Genomic DNA, 17,055 nt, shown 5'->3' with positions numbered 1-17,055 from the left:
TTTCCTGATTTGGGGACAGCACTTTCCGAGGTAGTACCTGCCTGATAGCGTGTAGCAGGTGGCAGCTAACAGCTATCTCTTGGCCCTCCCCCCCCACAGTGTTGGGGGAGGGGGTCTCAGCAGCAGCAAAGTTAAGGAAAAACACGAAGCTTCAGAGGGAAGCAAATAATGGAACTAATTAAAGATCATCTTGACCATAATACAAGGTGATGGTGGGGGGGGAGCTGGAGAGAAAAGAGGCAAAAACGAAAAATGAGATGCAGGGAAAGATGAGCGGGAGTGCTCCGTTCACATCTCCCCTGACCGTCCCTGCACCCCTGGGAGCTGGAGGAGCTCGCGTGGGGGTGGGGGGCAGTGTGCCCTTGGGTTCCTCCCACCCGAGATGTCCAACCCCTGCTTCCACCTTGAAGGGTCTCTCAAAGCCAGTTTTCTCCGTCTCCCGTCCTGACACCTCCCCTTCCCGACACCCCTGGGTTTCCCTCGGCTCTCTGCACGCAACGGCTGTGGTCATCTTAGGACAAATCAGACCCGTCGCTCCCCTGCCTAGACCTGTGCGTGGTCGCCACCTTGCCCAGCGTCCATCTTCCTGCGGCTACTTCTGGCTTCTGGAAAACGCTGCACTCTTTCCCAGCCTTGGGATCTCACACAGCCTGGTTTCCTGGGCTCTTCCTCCCTGTTTGCTCCGCCTCCTGAAGCTTAACTTCCTTATCACGGGGGAGAGCAGGGCCCTCTGTGATGGGCAGGAGGTACTGCTTTACATCCAGGAGGGCAGGGGGCATGCCTCTCCCGCAGGGTCTAGCTGGGGGTGGTATTCCCCAACACGTGTCTGTTGCACCAACTCCCTGAGCCCATTTCGTCATCTGTAAAATGTCAGAAATAACACCTTTCAGGGCAATTACGAGTAACTCATGACCACAAAATCCATTCACATATTGGGCCCTCGCCGCATGCCAGCTGCTGTGGTTTACATGCAATTGTCACAGATCATTCCCCGTCGTGGGTATCGTGACTCTTCTCCCCACCCCCAATTTTATCCGAGAACAGAGATTTTAAAGAATATGTCCAGCACTGACTGGGGCACCTGGGGGCCTCAGTTGGTTAAGCATCCGACTTTGGCTCAGATCATGATCTGGTTCGTGAGTTCGAGCCCTGCATCGGGCTCCCTGCTGTCAGTGTGGAGCTTGCTTTGGACCCTTTGTGCCCCCCCCCCCCATCTTGCCCTTCCCCTGCTAGCGCTCTCAACAAGAAAGATTAGAATAAAAATAAAAAGAACCTGCCTAACACAGACAGAGGTGGAGGTGGCCTTCCAGCCCAGCTGAGGACATGACCTCCATGTCCTCACTCCTGACTGTGGAGAGGGTACCAAGTTCAGTCAAGGTCACGGGGAGCTTCACCATTGCCCAGTGGCCGAGGGGGTGGTAGGAGCATCTGGGTTTTGGCTGCAGGGCCCAGGGGAGAGGAGAACCAGGCCCAGAGCCCCACGGCACCACAGAGGGGGGGCCCCCCAGCACAGAGGCCAGCTTCCTCCTGCATCCAGAAGCTGCGAGAAGCAGGCCCATCCTCTTTGTGAGAGGCCAGGGCAGGCTGGGGTTCCGATGGTGGCCTGACACCAAGCAAGAAGCAGAGCCTCCTGAGGCCCCCACCCCCGCCCCCCGCAACCTGGAGCCAGTCCTGCAACTCAAAGTCACATCTAGTTTGTATGCATGCTCATTTCTCCCACACGTTCCCCCTGATGGGGGAGCCCCTCCCCAGGCAGGATCCGCGTGGACAGGGACACCCAGAATCTGCTCCTCACTCCCTTTCTGACCCGTTAAAGGGAAATACGGGCAGCCCGGCCGTCTTCACTATGCATCTGTGTAACATTAAGTATTAACTGCTCAAATTGTTATTATTTTAGGGAATGACCGTAAATTTCAAGCATTTACGAGGCTGCAAAAAACAAAACAAAAAAAACCCTTCCCTTCTGCTTAAACATGGTAATGGTCGTGAGTGTCCTGGAGAGGTCAACGTTTACAGAAGAGCTTAGGCAAGAAACGTGGTTAACGGTGTCATAAATAGTATTATAACTTTATTAAAATGGAAAGACAATATTCAAAATAATGCAACAAAAATGAATAAAATCCTTTGTCCAACACTGTACACATAATGCAGAAATCAGTGCATTTTTCTAAAGCATGTCTTAACCTTCATGTAGTTCATACTAAAATAGAAGCTTTAAATAGCTCAAATAATATTCAGCAGTTTGAACTGTAAACAGCTTGTTTAACTGTTAAGAGAACGTTGCAGTAATGCACCTCCGTTAGTCAGCACCTTGTCGTGCGTGCTTGTCTACACGACACACATCGAAGCACGCGGGCGTCGGAGCACAGGCTACGGGTCTCACCGAATCCAAGGGACACGGCGGCAGGCAGAGTCCCCGAGGCGGAATGACGCGGCCGGTGGCCCGTGGCCTTGACACACCGCGCTGCTGGGCAGAAGCGTTGTGCGCAGAAAGCAAACAGCCCCAAGAAATACTGAACGGGAACCAGCAACACAAGACCAGCTTGCGTTGTCCGTGTTCATTCACACAGTCCACAAAAACCAACACAGAAGCACAACACACGCCCCCCCGGGACTGTCACGGCAGCGGGTTCACCATGGCTCCCGTCGGACACCCTGAGCCCAGGCGACCGGTCTGCTGGTCCAGGGGAGTCTAAGGCGGCGGCCCCTGGGGCCGTGAGGCACACGCCAGACCAGGCCACCGTGGCAAGCAGGACAGAGCAGGGACCGTAAGGAAAAATGACGGATGAGTTCTGTTAGCTTCTCGCCTTTTGAGAAGCGGGGCATGAGCAGGTGCGCACATGGCTGCCGGGTGCGCCGCCGTCCTCCCCAGAGACCGAAAACAGAGCCCGGCCCGGAGGACCCGGGTGGTCGCGGGCCGCCTTTACACCGGGCAGGCTGGGCCTCAGCACGGACGTGCGTCCTGCCCTTGGGGACAAAGGCCGCTTGCAAAGTTTAAAGGAGAACATCACAGGCCCAGGAGCCTTGATGTTTCCAGGTTACTAAGCAAAAAAAAAAAAAAAAAAAATTTCTCTTTTTATGATTCTGATCTAAACAATACTGTGTTTTCTTCCATTTGCTCAATTTTCAGTTGGGAGCCGCCCCACCCCCGCCCCAGCTTTTACCATCTTGCCATTCTGAATATGTATTACTCTAAGGTAGCAACTAATTGGTTAACCTGCAGCTACGGTTTACAGGTACAGCACGAGTCTACACGGGCCTATAATGTATGCACATGTTGAAGGGGCCCCAGCCTCCCTCCGTGCCCGCACGCATGCCTTTCCATCACCGACCGCGCCGGACTTTTCTCCCCCGCCCCCGCAGTCAGGGATTCTAGGCCTGAGCCCGCCCCACGACCGCCCCCCCCTTTCCACGATGGGCGAGGGTTCCACTGTTCGCTTCTGCCATCCAACAACCTTCCCGTGAGCCTCCACCAGCCTGGAGAGCGGCTGGGGACCCATTCGCTCCTGTGGGGTCCCCACCGAACCGTGACCCCGAAGCCTAAGGGGAAACCACATAGGACAGGTGTTTTCGCCTCCCGTGGCCCCCCAGATCCAGCTTTGTCTTGGAGTCCAGCTTTTCCGTGGCTGAGGCCATCCTGCAGTCAGCAGACAGCGGCTGGGTCTGGGTGCCTGGGCTTGTCTCCTCTGCTTCTCGAAAAAACTTTTCGAATTTGTCCAGGTACGGCGGCCTCTCAGGTAGTAGGTAATAGTGTGTCGAGCTGACCTTCTTCCCATTTTCGATGATGGGCAGGATGCAAGGGGCCTTAGTGGCGGACCCCTCGCTGTTCTGTCTCTGCAGGGCTTTGCTGCTCACATACTTGGGGTCGGGGGCAAAGCTCTGCGTGGGGGGCATGACCCCATTGAGGTAAGACGGGAGGCTCTTGGGGCTGGGCGTGCGGGAGTTACTCCGCGACAGCGGTTCCCTGGGCGGCACCTTGGGAGGCCGGTCTTCGTCACTGTAGGTGCTGGAAGTCACCTCCGCCGACCACCTTCTGTAATCTGGCTTCGCGGGCCGGGGAGGTATGGGGACCCTGGGGGGCACCTCGGGTTTGTCTTCGTCGGAGTTTGGCGAAGCTCTCTGGATGTAGCTGGATATTCTGATGGCCGGCTTGTTGAAGGAGCCGGCCGGTCCCGAATGGGACCGTCTTAATCTGCGGTGGGCTTGAGGCGGAGGAAGATTCGAATTAGGCACAGCTCCATTCAGGTCGGGCGCCTGGCTGAGGTCTGCGGCGGAGACGGCCGGGGTATCGAAATACGCGTAGTTGATCTGTCCACACCCGCGGAAGCTTCGCCTGCCAGGAACGTCATATCTGAAGCCAGAGAGCGTACAGTCTTCTAGGAGGAAGTCCGTGTCCGAGCTGGTCAGGAACTCTACCTCGCAGTCTGTCTCATCCAGGGAGAGGTCTTCAGAGATGGGCAGTGGCGGGAGGGGCCGGGAACCCCGCTCACAGAGGGCTGTACAGGGAAAGGGGGACGGGGGGCTCTTGATGGGTGTGAGCGGAGGGGGAGAAGCACACCCCGCGTTCACCGAGAGTTTCCTAAAGCCACACGCGAGTCGCTCCTCTTCCCACTGTCCCGAGTGCTCGCCCGGGGGAATAATAAGAGGGGCCAAGCTGGGCTTCTGGGAAGGGCCGTTTTCGGCAAAGTGGCCGCCGCTCCTCGGCGCAGACGTCGTGGCGCGCCCTGGAAGGCACGAGAGAGAGGTTAATGAGCAAGCCCTCCTGGCCGCTTTCTGCAGGGGTATCAAGCACCTGGCGGCGGCAATCGTGAGGACACCCAGGCCACAGGCATAATTAGAGGCCAGAAGATTGCTAATGCACATGATCTGGTTCAAAGAACAAATTATCTCTTCTATCTTCCTCGGCCATGTGCACGGTACACACCCACACATCTCGGGCAGGTCTGGTGACGTGTGCAAAATTTGCAGAAGGGAGCAGCATATAATTTAGGTGAATACCACGCCACACCAGCCTAGCCATTTAAGAGATGCGACAATGTGAGGCACACAGGGCGTGATGGAGAGAAGGCCAGGTCCTCACTGCTGGCGCTGTCACGGCCTTAGGAGCGCGTGGACCTGCCTGCGATGTGCTAACCGCTCTCGACAGAAGTCTGAGGACCACAGCGTTCACGTCACAAGCACTGGACAGCAGAGAACAGCTTCCTAAGTTCTCGTCCACACGTACACCCCCGATCTGCCTCACACGGGCCTCCAGCACCAGTGGGGGAGGAGAGGGATCTGGGCCCATGTCTCCAAAAGGTAAATACAGAGCAGAGCCAGGCGCAGCACCCACTGATTGTGCACACAGGTGGCGGGGCATGGGTGGTGAGTCAGGGGGAAGGCGGGGTGGCCCAGGGCCCAACGCGGCTCTCTCAGAACCTGCTGCCACTAGGGGTCAGGCTACTGCCGGAAACAGTTCAGGTGGCTTCCTCACTTAAGTCACGCTGGGGGACACGCCAGTCCCATCCCCACCTCCACTGCCAACTTCCTCTGGAAGCCTCCGCCCCCTCCCCCGGGAGTTTGCCGGGGTGCGTACCGAGAGATGTGAGGTGCTCCTGGGCCGAAGAGTTGAGGCTGTAGGCCACGGTTATCGGGTCGATGTTCAAAAAGTGACTGAAAGGGAAGGAAAACACCTTGGTCGTGAGTGAGCAGCCATCACATTCTCGATCCTGTTTTCAAATCACAGGCTGAGACTCCGGGGCCGTCCTGTCCTTGCACTTACTTTTCGAACTCGCTGCGGCCGCCCCAGCAGCCCCTCCCGGTCCTCATGGCTTGGCCGTCGTGCAGAAACCCAGTTTTCAATGGGACTCGGATCTCCTGGGCAGCAACTCCTGCCGTGGACATGATGACTTTCTCCAGAGGCCTCCTCACTGGGGACGCCTGGGGGTCTGTCACCAACCAGCAGCTTGTGTTCCCTGGGGGGTGGCGGATAAAGAAGACCCGAGAGAATTAACAACTCCGCAATGCTCACAGCTAGCTCGTATCAGAGAATTTCGCGGGGTGCTGGGCAGAAAAGTTTTAGTTCTAGAAGTTCACTTAATTCCGATAGCTTTGCACGAGCTAGTTCTCACTTCCCGCGATGGTACTTAAAGGGAGACATTACGAACAATTTCGGGGGGGGGGACACTAATCAAAGCTTTGAACCGTTTTCAGCAAAGGGAGCGATAACGCATGGCGGGCAGCCGCGGCCGGACAGTCGCACGCCGCGCCGCGCTCACTCACCTCCCCCCCCCCCCGACCTTCCAGGGGGTGGAGGTCATGGCCGTGGCGCTCGCCGTCCCCGAGCCAACAAAGTAAGTGATCTCAGAAATCCCCGCGTTTGGTGCCGCAGCGCAAGCGTTCGCGACAACCCGGCGCTTCGACAGAACGAGGTCTCGCGGCGGCCCCAGTCACCCCCAGCCTGGCATCTGTCCGCTCGCTCTATTTCAGGCTTGGCCCCCGGAGGACAGATGCTCCGGTTACTGCCTGTTCAAGAATAAGTGAGGCGTTCCAGGGGATGACACTGATTTCCATTATTCTGTAAAAATCAAGTTCTGCAAGGCCACTGGCCTCGGAGGCCTGGACAGCTTCCGCCTCCCTCTAGAAAGACAAACTTAAAGGCACATTCTTCACATTCTTCTGTACCGAGTGCCTGCGGATTCGCGTCCTGCCTCGCTGCAAGGCAAGGATTAGAGACGCGAAGTAAAGCCCTTTTCTCCATCGAGTAGTGCCTCAGTGAGGGCCGTCGCCCTCGTCAGGTGTCCTGTGTCTGTGGTCCTCCAGGCCCCACGCCCTCTTTCTAGAAGCGCTCCTCAGCACCCATCTCGGCGTTCTTCAGCTTTTCATGTCTGCTTACAGTCAGTCGAGGCTTTTTTTCTTGTAGACACTAGGACACAATCTGTCAACTCTCTATGCGACACTGACCCCTTCTGGGACGTGCGCGGCCGCTGGGTAAGGCTTTCTCATTCCCTCACCAAGCACGTGCGCCCCAAGAGCTGGGTGGCCCGCCGAGGACTGGGGGTGACTCAGAGGAGCGACACATCCATGATGGGGGGGGGGAGGGGAGGATACAGGCCATTTTGTTTTGTTGTAAGGACAAATCTGTCACCCTCTAGACTGCAAGCGCAGGAAAGAGGCTGGGTCCCGACCATCACTGCCTGGAACATCGGAAGTGCTCAAGAAGTGAATGCTCGCTGGGCGAATTACTATCCGATTCCGTCCAATTTTTACCACTGTCAATATCCAATGTATACAGGGAATAAAGCAGTCTTTTTTTTCTTTTTTCTTTTTTTTTTAGCTGCAGAACTAAAAAATCCTCTGCAAGCATCTACTGTTTGTTTTTCATGCAAAGAGAAATGGAGAGCCGACAGAATGTTTCAGTGACAAAGTGCAGATGGGTCCTGGCTACTGGTCCTCAGCTTTTTACCCTCCTAGGGCCAGCTGCTCTGCTACATTAGGCAGAGACTTAAATAGGTTTCAAAGAGCCAACCATCCTTTTTCTGTGATCATCGCTCGGAGATACAGGATTAAGAACAGGGGAGAAAAACCCCACCATTGAAGAAATCTAAGTGACTGGCAGACCGTCTTTTGATTTTTCAGTTTTGGTCTTCAGAGGATTGAAATCAAACCCATGTGTTCTTACTTCACTTGGTTTAAGGAAATCTACCAAAAAAAATATGCGAAAACCCATTTTTAGAAAACGCTGCTTGGCGCTCCCTCGGGGCACCTGGCCTGGCGGTATGTGGCGTTCCCGGAGCGCCCAGCAAGCTCGGGCAAGACCACAGGGGAGGCATGCAGGCTGATGTAAAAAACGAAGGCCAGATAGGAAGAAGAATATGGTATTTAAGTAGTTCGAAAATGCTGCGGGGGTTTCTGCAGGCCCAGCCCCCACCTGTCTGCGGGCCAGCCCGTGCTCCCGTAATTACTGTGTGTCAGCCTCCTAATGCCATCTAAATCTCAGCTTTCAACAGAATGATTGTGTAACTATCGCCTCTGCTGGAATGGCCTCGGAATTCTAAATGCACAATTCAGGGGCCCCTTGAAATTTTGTATACGTTCTTGAAAGTTATTTTTTATTCATTGTGCCCATTGCCGACTTGTTAGCTTTCTTAAGCAAAAAATTTTTTTAGTATAAAAAGAATTGTGTTCACTAAGCCAGCTCACTTCTGACCACAATAGTGTCTTTGTGCATTCATGGAAGGTGACCTGACTCCACATCTCAATGGGGAATTGTGAATGGGACACGTTATGAAACTGTCCGGACTTCCTACTTGCTTGCTCGGAGAAGTGGGGAGGGAGACGCAGCTTCATGTTCTCTTTTGGAAAATAACTTCCCAACTGCTGACTCGGGAAGGGGGGCCTGCTGTAGGCTGGGGAGCAAGTGCATCCAGCGTGTCCCTGGGGACGCTGGCAGAGGCAGGAAGGCACCTGCAACTCTTCCACGCCTCTGCTAGAGCCCCCCAAGTCTCCCACGGGCACCAGAGCTCCCCAAGTCTTCCATAGGCGCCCCTCCGAGGAACAATCAGCCACGTCAACCTTGAGTCAAAAGGACCCACCACTGAGCCAGTGTTACACACCTTGTTTCTTCTGTGTGTGTCACACTAGGTCGACCTGACGATTGTTAGGAAAGCAACTGCAAAAATGCCCGTACGCGGGCAAATCCGAGTCTCTAAGCACGAGATGGCATTCTGTCCTGAAGCACACCCAGGCAGCGCGGTGTAGGACGGGCTCTGAATGACCTTGGGTGTAAGGACCTTCCTAAAATCCATGAACGAAGTCGGTCAAGTACCAATCCGAGATAGGAATGACTCTGTTAACATCATGTTTTTAAAAATTCAAGACAAAATGTAATAGCCCCTAAAACCCGGTTTCTCGCAGCAGCCCTTTCTCTCCCTGCAACCCCCTCCTCTACCCCCACCCCTTCAGTTTTGATCCCCGGCTACGGCTTCAACTCTAGAGACAGCTCCCCAATCTCCGGAACCTCGCCCCAGCCCCAGCTCTCGGGCTTCCACTTTGCATTTCCCATTGTCTGCTGATTATCTTTCCACTTGGACGGTCCTCTGGCATCTGTAACTCTACAGACCCAAGTCCTGTCACTTACTTCACACCCCATCCCCCTTCCCCAACCAGTTTAGGGTCGGTGAGGATCATCGGAGGATCAGGCTCCTACAGGCACCACTTTTAACCTGAGTTACAACAGATCTCCATTCAACTACCAAGTTCCACAGCCTGTTTCCCAAACCCGTCTTCCCTCCATTCACTGGTACCGCTCGGCCCTGCGTGTGAAAACGCATCCTACGCACCAGGACCAGATCAATATCCCCGAACCAGAGCTCAAATTCACGTCTTCCACTGCTCAAAAAACTCCAAAGGCTTCTAAATAAAAGCTCTTCAGGTTAAGGCCTCTAAAACAAGGCCGACTCTGACCCACCTTTTCCAAGCTCTGGCTTCTCTCTTCCCCAAATCTCTGTTAGAATTCACCTTGTCCTTGGAGGCCATCTGTCACACCATCTTCTCCATTCACCCGTTCCCTTCTGAAAAGCCACAGCAGGGTCTCTGTATTCTTGAGTTATTTCGTGCCATGTCCTGACTCCTTGCTCATCCTCCAAATCTTTTGGGACTTTCTCCCTCCCTCCTGAGTAGATCCTGGCGTCATTTCTAATACATATTTCCTGAATCGATATAAAGTATTCGCCTCGTTTTTAGAAAAGTAATGACAGGACAGATTCATGTTTACTGTAAATCAGTCAAGAACTGAGAGAGAAACCTCCCCATAATAATGATAATAATGTAACAGGCTCAGGGAAGTAGGAGGCAAGGAATTTTCATTAAATTCGTTTCCAAAATCTGAAGTGGACCATTTGCAGACTGGGTAAAACTGGAAGCTCGCGTGGTTAACAATGTAACTTTCTAAATTGGTTTCTGTTACGCATATTTACCGAAGCAACTGGGGAAGAGCTTTCTGAACATAATGGGTTTCACCTTCTCTCCCACACTCTTGCTTTTTGCACCTACTGTTTTTGTTGCTAAATTTAAGGTCACTTTCCTTGAAGAAAACAAAACAAAAAAGGCTTCACCACAAAGCACACGTACAAGCTTTCTTAAGGTGAAATCACAAGCCTTTAGCTTGAGGGAAGTCACTTTGAAGACTTTTTTTTTTTTTTTTTTTACACCAGGCTACCTTAAGAGGGTAACCTAGATGTGTTTACCTTGCCACCAGATCTCATTAATAAATCTCAGGAGCAATCCACCGGAGGGGGAGGGGCACATTTTTGTCATACAACTCACCCAGTTCTGCCCAGTGCTTCCTTATTTAAAAGTGTGATGTAATTTCCTTCTTTCAATCTGGTTTTAGAACCTGATTTCTGTTTATTCAGGGTGATAAATGGTCTTTTCAACCTTATTTAACAACTACCTACACGACTGTTTCCTTACGGAGGGAGATAGAAGATAATCAATCCTACTTAGAGCCAAAACTTTGTAGAAAGAAACCGATTTTGGAGCATGACAAATTCCATGATTTCAGATAAGCCAACCAAATAGACCAATATCTGCGTGTTTATCTTCAGTCTGAAAATGCCTAAAACAGTCATCTTTCAGAACATGAAAAACAAAGCAAAATCCCATCATTTTTATGGTGATCAGTGTCTCGAGCTACTGGACACACGGAACATTTAGTTTAGCTGTTTTACAGAATTGTGGCTTTTATTAACAATATAGGAAACGTACTGATTTAATATACATCGAACACACTTGGTGTTTATGACCGTTATGGTGCTGTGTGCTCTGAGTTGACTTACTGAGCAAAGGACTCTTCACAGTCAAAGGCCCTGATTCAGGCTTTTTCTCAGATTTCCCTTTAACAGACTCTGATTTGGGCAAGGGGGGGGGGAAGGGGGAGGCTCAGGAGTTTCCTTCGTGGCACCCTGCTGCTACAGAAAGCATAAATGGCCTTCATATTAGAAGCACAGAGAACTTAAGATCTTTTTATATTGTTAATACATAAAATGTAATTAAAATGCTCCTGCGTGAATTCTAGGTAAACCTGCGCAGGGGCGGGGACGGAGAGACCGCTCTAGGTGGTGAGGACGGACACTGTCCCTGCAGCTCCAATCCTCACCTCCCTCCAGGACGACCTGCTTGTAGGTGATACAAACTGAGGCAACAAGGCAAATAATTTATCCACAGACTGTTGAAATCAAAGCTAAGTGACCTAATTTCTGGAATAATTCAGAGTGTTTTCTAGCTGAGTATTTTAAGAAATGGCAAACTAACAAAAAACCTATTCGTTCCATTGCTGTAGTCGTCAATAGCCTTTTGATTCCTCAGTGTCCTACACAATCTTCGTGCAATGACACAAATGTACGAGACCGGGGATACACGTCTCTTGTCCTTTGTAACCCTCCCTACATAGTGCCCTGCCCCGACCAGCAGCGACACACGTGCACGCACACACACACATCACGTGCACGCGCACAGGATGGGAAAATATTATTCCTTTTAGATGTACACATAATAGATTTCCAAATGGAAAAAGATACGTGAGTTCTATTCTAATCTTAATGACAATGAGCACGATAGTCTAATGATGGGAAAGGAGTCTTTAAAACTTTAAATTTACTTAATGAGCACCAGAGTCACCCAATGGGTGACTCCAGATTGTTACAATGAACATAAAGCCAGTAAGAATAATAAACTTATCTGACAGGCATTGTTCTAGGCGGTTTATATGTATAACTTATTTAATCCTCTCAACAACCCTGTGGGGCAGGTTACTGTTATTACCCTCATTTACAGATGAGGGGCTGGAGGCCAGTGGAGTTAAGTAACTTGCTCCAGGTCAGAGCTGAGACCTAAGCCAGGCTGTCACCACACCACCCCCAGCCTCCAAGCCCCTCGGGCTCTTCAACTGGGAATAAGATCTGACCCACCACCAGGCTCCAGTTAAGGGTGGCTCAGACAGACCTTCCTGGGGATTTGCTGCTGGGTAATAGTTTTTCTTGGGTAACCCGCAGGCTATGAAAGTTCCCGTTTGACTTCACCTCCCTCAAATTCTCCTTTGAAACTTCTTAACTGCAGATTTGGCCCATGTATCCTCTGGAAGGGTAGGTTAAGGTATCAATTTTATATTCTGTGACCACTTCAAGCAATTCTTTTGAAGCCCTCAAGCTTTAATGATACACTGATGCCCATTACAGAGCCCGTTACAACATGACATTTGGTACCACACGGGTCTGTCTTTACCCATACCAAAGAGATACCACATATACCCAATGGGCCTCCTTTTAACATACTCTCTCGGCAGGGATCCCAGCGATGCCATTATAATCCGGCTCTATCTTAAAGTCTGGAATTTAATAATGGAATATCTTGCATTTGTAAAGCATGCTACAAATTACACAGCACTTTCTGACACATGATCTCACCTGATCCTCACAACATCCCTGGAAGAGGAGGCAGGGATGACATTCTGCGGATGAGGAAGTGAAAACATCTTCCCGTTCGCACAAGGGCCATCGCGGCTCTTCTGCCGTATAATCCAGCACTTCCTGAGCTACTTCCAGGCCTCTCCTCTCCTCTCCATGGCATCTTCCTTTTAGCTAACAACCTTCCGTCAGTAGGGAAACTGACGCAGGGATGGCTAAGTGAAATGTACCAGACCTAATGGCAAGTTCATCTGCAGAGATCAGGACTCCGCTCACAGGGTTTCACTCACAAATTCTTAGAAGGCAAGGATGAGTTGTTTTCACGAGTCGTTATCAGATGCTTGTTCTGGAGTAGACACTGTGCTAGTGGAGGAGACAGGGCTGCTGCCCGAGGAAGTCTCAATCTAATGAGGAGACAGCCAGCCAGCAAGCAATTTCCGACTGTGGTCACTTCCAAGGGAGGATCAGGAAGGGAGGCCGAATGTACGCAGGCAACTGGGGAAGACCTCTCTGAGGTGACTTTTTAAATTGGAATTTAAGGATGAAAAAGAGGCAGCCGTGAGAGGAGTCAGAGGAACATTCGACGCAGAGGGAAGGATATTTCAAATAATCTCTAGCTGGGCAATTTCATATTCTGTGGATCTTCAATAAAAGCTTCGGCCAGTGTCTTCTCATCCTTACCATCCCACTGCTTCCTCTGCACAGTTTAACCGTGGCACTCTGGAGTGGAGAAGGACTAAAACTCACACAGCCAGAGCCCCGTGCTTGACAAATATACTCACTGAGGCCTGGAACGTTGGTCTTTTAGTAATACTGCCCAATTTCTCCGTACATGGAACTTGATTAAAGTATCAACAACGGACTCCAAATTGCAGAATCCCTTTCCCTTCTGAAATCTAAATGCCACACGAACTTTTCCCCACCTTAAAGCAGATTTCTCTATTATGCTAGTAGCTGACATTCGGAACTCTGAAACTCACCGGTTTTATCCACCTTCACAACACATGCATTGATGCTGTGTGGATAATGCCGGAAAAGCCACAACTGGATCTTGTTTATCTAGTGATCTAGGGAGTTATTCATTAGCTCGTACAAAGCACGGCCAAACACCAGCACCAAAAGATGCGAAAGGAATCCTGATGATGAGGTTCCAATTCAGATTTATTTAGATTAAAAGCAGAGCTGTTTCTCTGGTAGAGGCAGCTGATGACATTCAAATTCCTGGAATTACCCTTGGCACCACCTTCCCCTCCTCTGCTCACCTTTCTAAAGCAACCTGATGGTATGTAGACATTCAGGTCAGTTTCAAGCATGTTAGATTGTACCTGTAATTTAGGCAACTTGCTTTTAAAAGCTACGAGGAGTATTAGCTGAAAGGGAGTATTATCTGGTTCAGCTTCTGAGAAGCAGCAGTTAGGAGTTGTTTTCACACAAAAACTCAAGTCTACAGCGTAATTAAATCTCACCGCAAGAGTGACCAGTGCCTCTTGTGAGCTGAGAGGACCTAAAACAATTCACTGAAACAGTAATTTTACCTATCTGTTGAAAATATGAATAATTCAGACATTTCATAATAGCCATAAAAAGATTTGCTTTCCACCCTTATCTGTGACTGGTCCAATCCTGCTGAGCTTTAAGATGTAAAATGTGCTTTCATGCAATTAGTTATCAACCATCAACTACGTGCAAGGCTGCGTCAGATAGAAGCCGTACAAGGACGAGTTCCTGCCCTGAAGGAGTTTACAATCTAATATATGTTAGGTTATAAATGGTTCGTCCGGGACCTCTAGCACCAATTAACCAGCACCCACTGAAGCACACAGGTGAAAAGACACTGGTGCAAAATGAAGAGCAGGACAAAACGGTGTCTGAAGTCCAGGCTGAATGAAGTGTGTACGTATTTCCCCTCCACTCTAATACCTGGAGAAGACGGCAGTGTGTTACTTGATAACGTACTGCTAACCAATCACAGCACAGTGAACAAGAAACCAACTTTTATTCTGTCTCAGCAAAACTTGGTCATTCTGTGAAATGGGTACCTGGTCTCCTCGCTTTGGTCTGTTTAAGTAAAACCTCGCTTAAAGCTATAATTACGGGGGGAGGGGAGGTGGAGGAGGGGGGAAAAAAAAGCAAGACTTGGTATGGTGGACTTAGCTCGGTATCCTCAACAAACACACCCTCTGCATTTTTACACATTGATAAAAGTCGAAAACTGTGCAGAACACTATGAAGGAAAAGGACAAGAAGAAAGGAGGAGGAGGAAGAAAAAGAAGAAGAAGAAGAAGAAGGCATTTTAACCTCACCTTTCTTCGCCTGACAGTTGCTTAGAAACCAGTCCGGCCCTACCTGTGCGGCAGGTGTACCTCAAGTCACCAACACATCTCTTTTAAAGCTACAGTCTATTCTGACTGCCCTTGAGTTTATGACTAACAATCTATTCATATTTTTTTTTTTATCAGGGAAGAGACTGGTTCCTTTCAAGCAATGACGAAATCCTAATAAAGACCTCGCAAGCACCACTACAGCACCAATCATGGTTAAGAAGTCATCTAATTTGTACAAGGCTGTGATACACACCCACCCACCCACCCACCGAGCAGTCACGTCCCGAACCCAGGACCCTGCACCCCCGCGCCCCCCCCAATTCCTTCGGAAGCAGTGTCTGGGACGCTCAGAGCAAAGGACCACGATTCTGAGACAGGCGGAAGGGGGCTCGGAGCTGCTCGGCGGGCTTGAAGGACCCCGGCCGGGGACGACCGCCGCCGCCGTCGCCAAAGAGCCCGAGCAGGGGCACCGCGGGGCCGCCCGTCCCCCCGCGCAGCCTCCGGGGCGCGACGGACGGGCACACGGCGCGCGCGGGGGTAGCGCAGCCCCATTGTGGCAGGAGGGAGGCCGCCGACCGCCGCTCCCGCAGCCCCGGCCCCCACGCAGCGGCCCCCTCCCCCTGCCCCGGGCCCCTCCCCCCGGCCGGCCGTCGGTCCCGGCGAGACTCCGCGTCGCGGCGACCCACTCGGCGCCCTGGGGACCCGCCCCGCGCCCGCAGCCGCCCGCAGCGCTGCGCGGGGGCCCGGCGGGGCGGGGGCGCGGGGCGGCGCCGCCCCCCCTCCCCACCCCCAGCCCGCAGGCCCCTTACCCCCGCGGAGCCGCGGCTGCCCCACGGCGCCCTCCCGCGCATGTCCGTCCCGGCTGGCTCAGCGCCGCGGGCTCAGGGGCCCGGACACCGCGCAGGCGCCTCGCCGCTCGCCGGCCGCCGCTTCCCCGCTCGCGCTCCCCGCTCGCACTCGGCCGCCGTCGGCGCGGCTGCCGACGCCGCGTTATATAGCAGAGCGGCGGGGCCGTGACGTCGACGCTCGGCCGCCCCACCTCCCCCGCGCAGCCGGGCCGCGCGCCGCTTAAAGGGGCGATGCCGCGGCTCAGGCGCGGGCTCGGGGTCCACCGGCGTCGCGCGGCCCGGCGGGGATGCCGCCTTTGTCTCCGAGGGGGAAGTTTCTGGGCCTCGGAGGTCTCCGCGCCTCTGCTCTGCCCAATCGGAGCGGCAGCCGCCGGGCCTCTCCGTGCGTCCCCTCCGCCCCGGAATCCTGACCTCGAACTTCTCTCTCCAGTGTGCGGGCAGCTCGGCCTCGGCCCGCGTTCCGCCCAGACCGCCGGCGGCGCCGCGCCTCGAGCGGGGGTTCCCGTCGCTTCCTGCCCCGGGGACGGTTTGGCGGGTGTCCCCCTGTCCGCGGGGTGACAGGGTGGCCGCAGACTCCCGCTAAGGGCAACACGAGAGGAGCCTCCGCGAGCCTCCGGGAGGCCCGTGCGCACCTTGAGGCCCGCGGGCGGACGGGTCGGAGGGACAGCAAGGGACGGTGTGGACCGAGTGGGACAGCGAGGGGCCGTCTGGGACAGAGTTGCATACTGTGGGGCCGAGTGGCTCAGCCCAGGGGCCGGGGGAGGCAGGGAGGGCACCCTGGTGATGGCCCTCCATGGGACCTCTGAACGCGGGTCTGCCCAGCCACCTCCCCTCTGACCACATGTTTGAAAATCAAGGCCAGGCCGTGGTGGCAGTTGACCCGTGGCTTCCATAAGGAGCCCCCCACCCCCACCTCTCCAGCCCCAACCTGGCCTCTCCTTCAGTCTCCAGTCTTGTGTTTACTTATTAGACCCGCGCCGCCCTCAGCATCTCTGGGCATCGGGGTAGCCGGTGATGCCCAGGGACAAAACGCCAGCAAGCCAGCAAGCCTGCGGGAGGAGGCTTCCCCTCTGGAAGGTGATGCAACTTAGGCTTATAGTTTAACCGAAAAATAAATAATACAAATGATAACAAAGCACGAGTAACTAAAGGGAGAAAAAAAGCAAACAGACAGAAACCCTCCAGTTTTAACTAGAACAATCCCCTGAATGGTACTCTCTCTCAAGTAGAGGCCACAGACCTCCGGCTGACCTCCTGGGACTTGAAGAGTCCCTTCTTGGTTTCAGCAACGGTGCTGGAGACGTGCACATTTAACACTGCCTAATTGGGGTAGTTTAACACATAGAACGAGATTCTGACCTCATTACCAGGTTAACTATTAACTTACGCACTCCATGAAATGATTTGCCTTTTCCCCTCTATTATTTACTTACATTCTTT

General features: G+C 52.8%; 1 protein-coding gene across 1 annotated transcript; it reads right to left on the bottom strand.

The window, feature by feature from the left end:
• Window positions 1-2,039: 2,039 nt before the first annotated feature.
• ERRFI1 (ERBB receptor feedback inhibitor 1) lies at window positions 2,040-15,730 on the bottom strand. Its single transcript, XM_039234962.1, has 4 exons — window positions 15,577-15,730; window positions 5,762-5,954; window positions 5,576-5,652; window positions 2,040-4,724 (listed from the first exon to the last, which is right to left on the bottom strand). The coding sequence occupies exons 2-4, from the start codon at window positions 5,881-5,883 to the stop codon at window positions 3,541-3,543; spliced, it is 1,383 nt and encodes a 460-aa protein (XP_039090893.1). The 5' UTR covers window positions 5,884-5,954; window positions 15,577-15,730; the 3' UTR covers window positions 2,040-3,540.
• Window positions 15,731-17,055: the final 1,325 nt, after the last annotated feature.

This window comes from Hyaena hyaena, unplaced genomic scaffold (genome assembly GCF_003009895.1).
Source record: "Hyaena hyaena isolate Hyena2069 unplaced genomic scaffold, ASM300989v1 scaffold_94, whole genome shotgun sequence".
NCBI classification, from domain to species: Eukaryota; Metazoa; Chordata; class Mammalia; order Carnivora; family Hyaenidae; genus Hyaena; species Hyaena hyaena.
The sequence above is the reverse complement of the archived record's forward strand: the minus strand, read 5'-3'. Positions and strand labels throughout refer to the sequence as shown.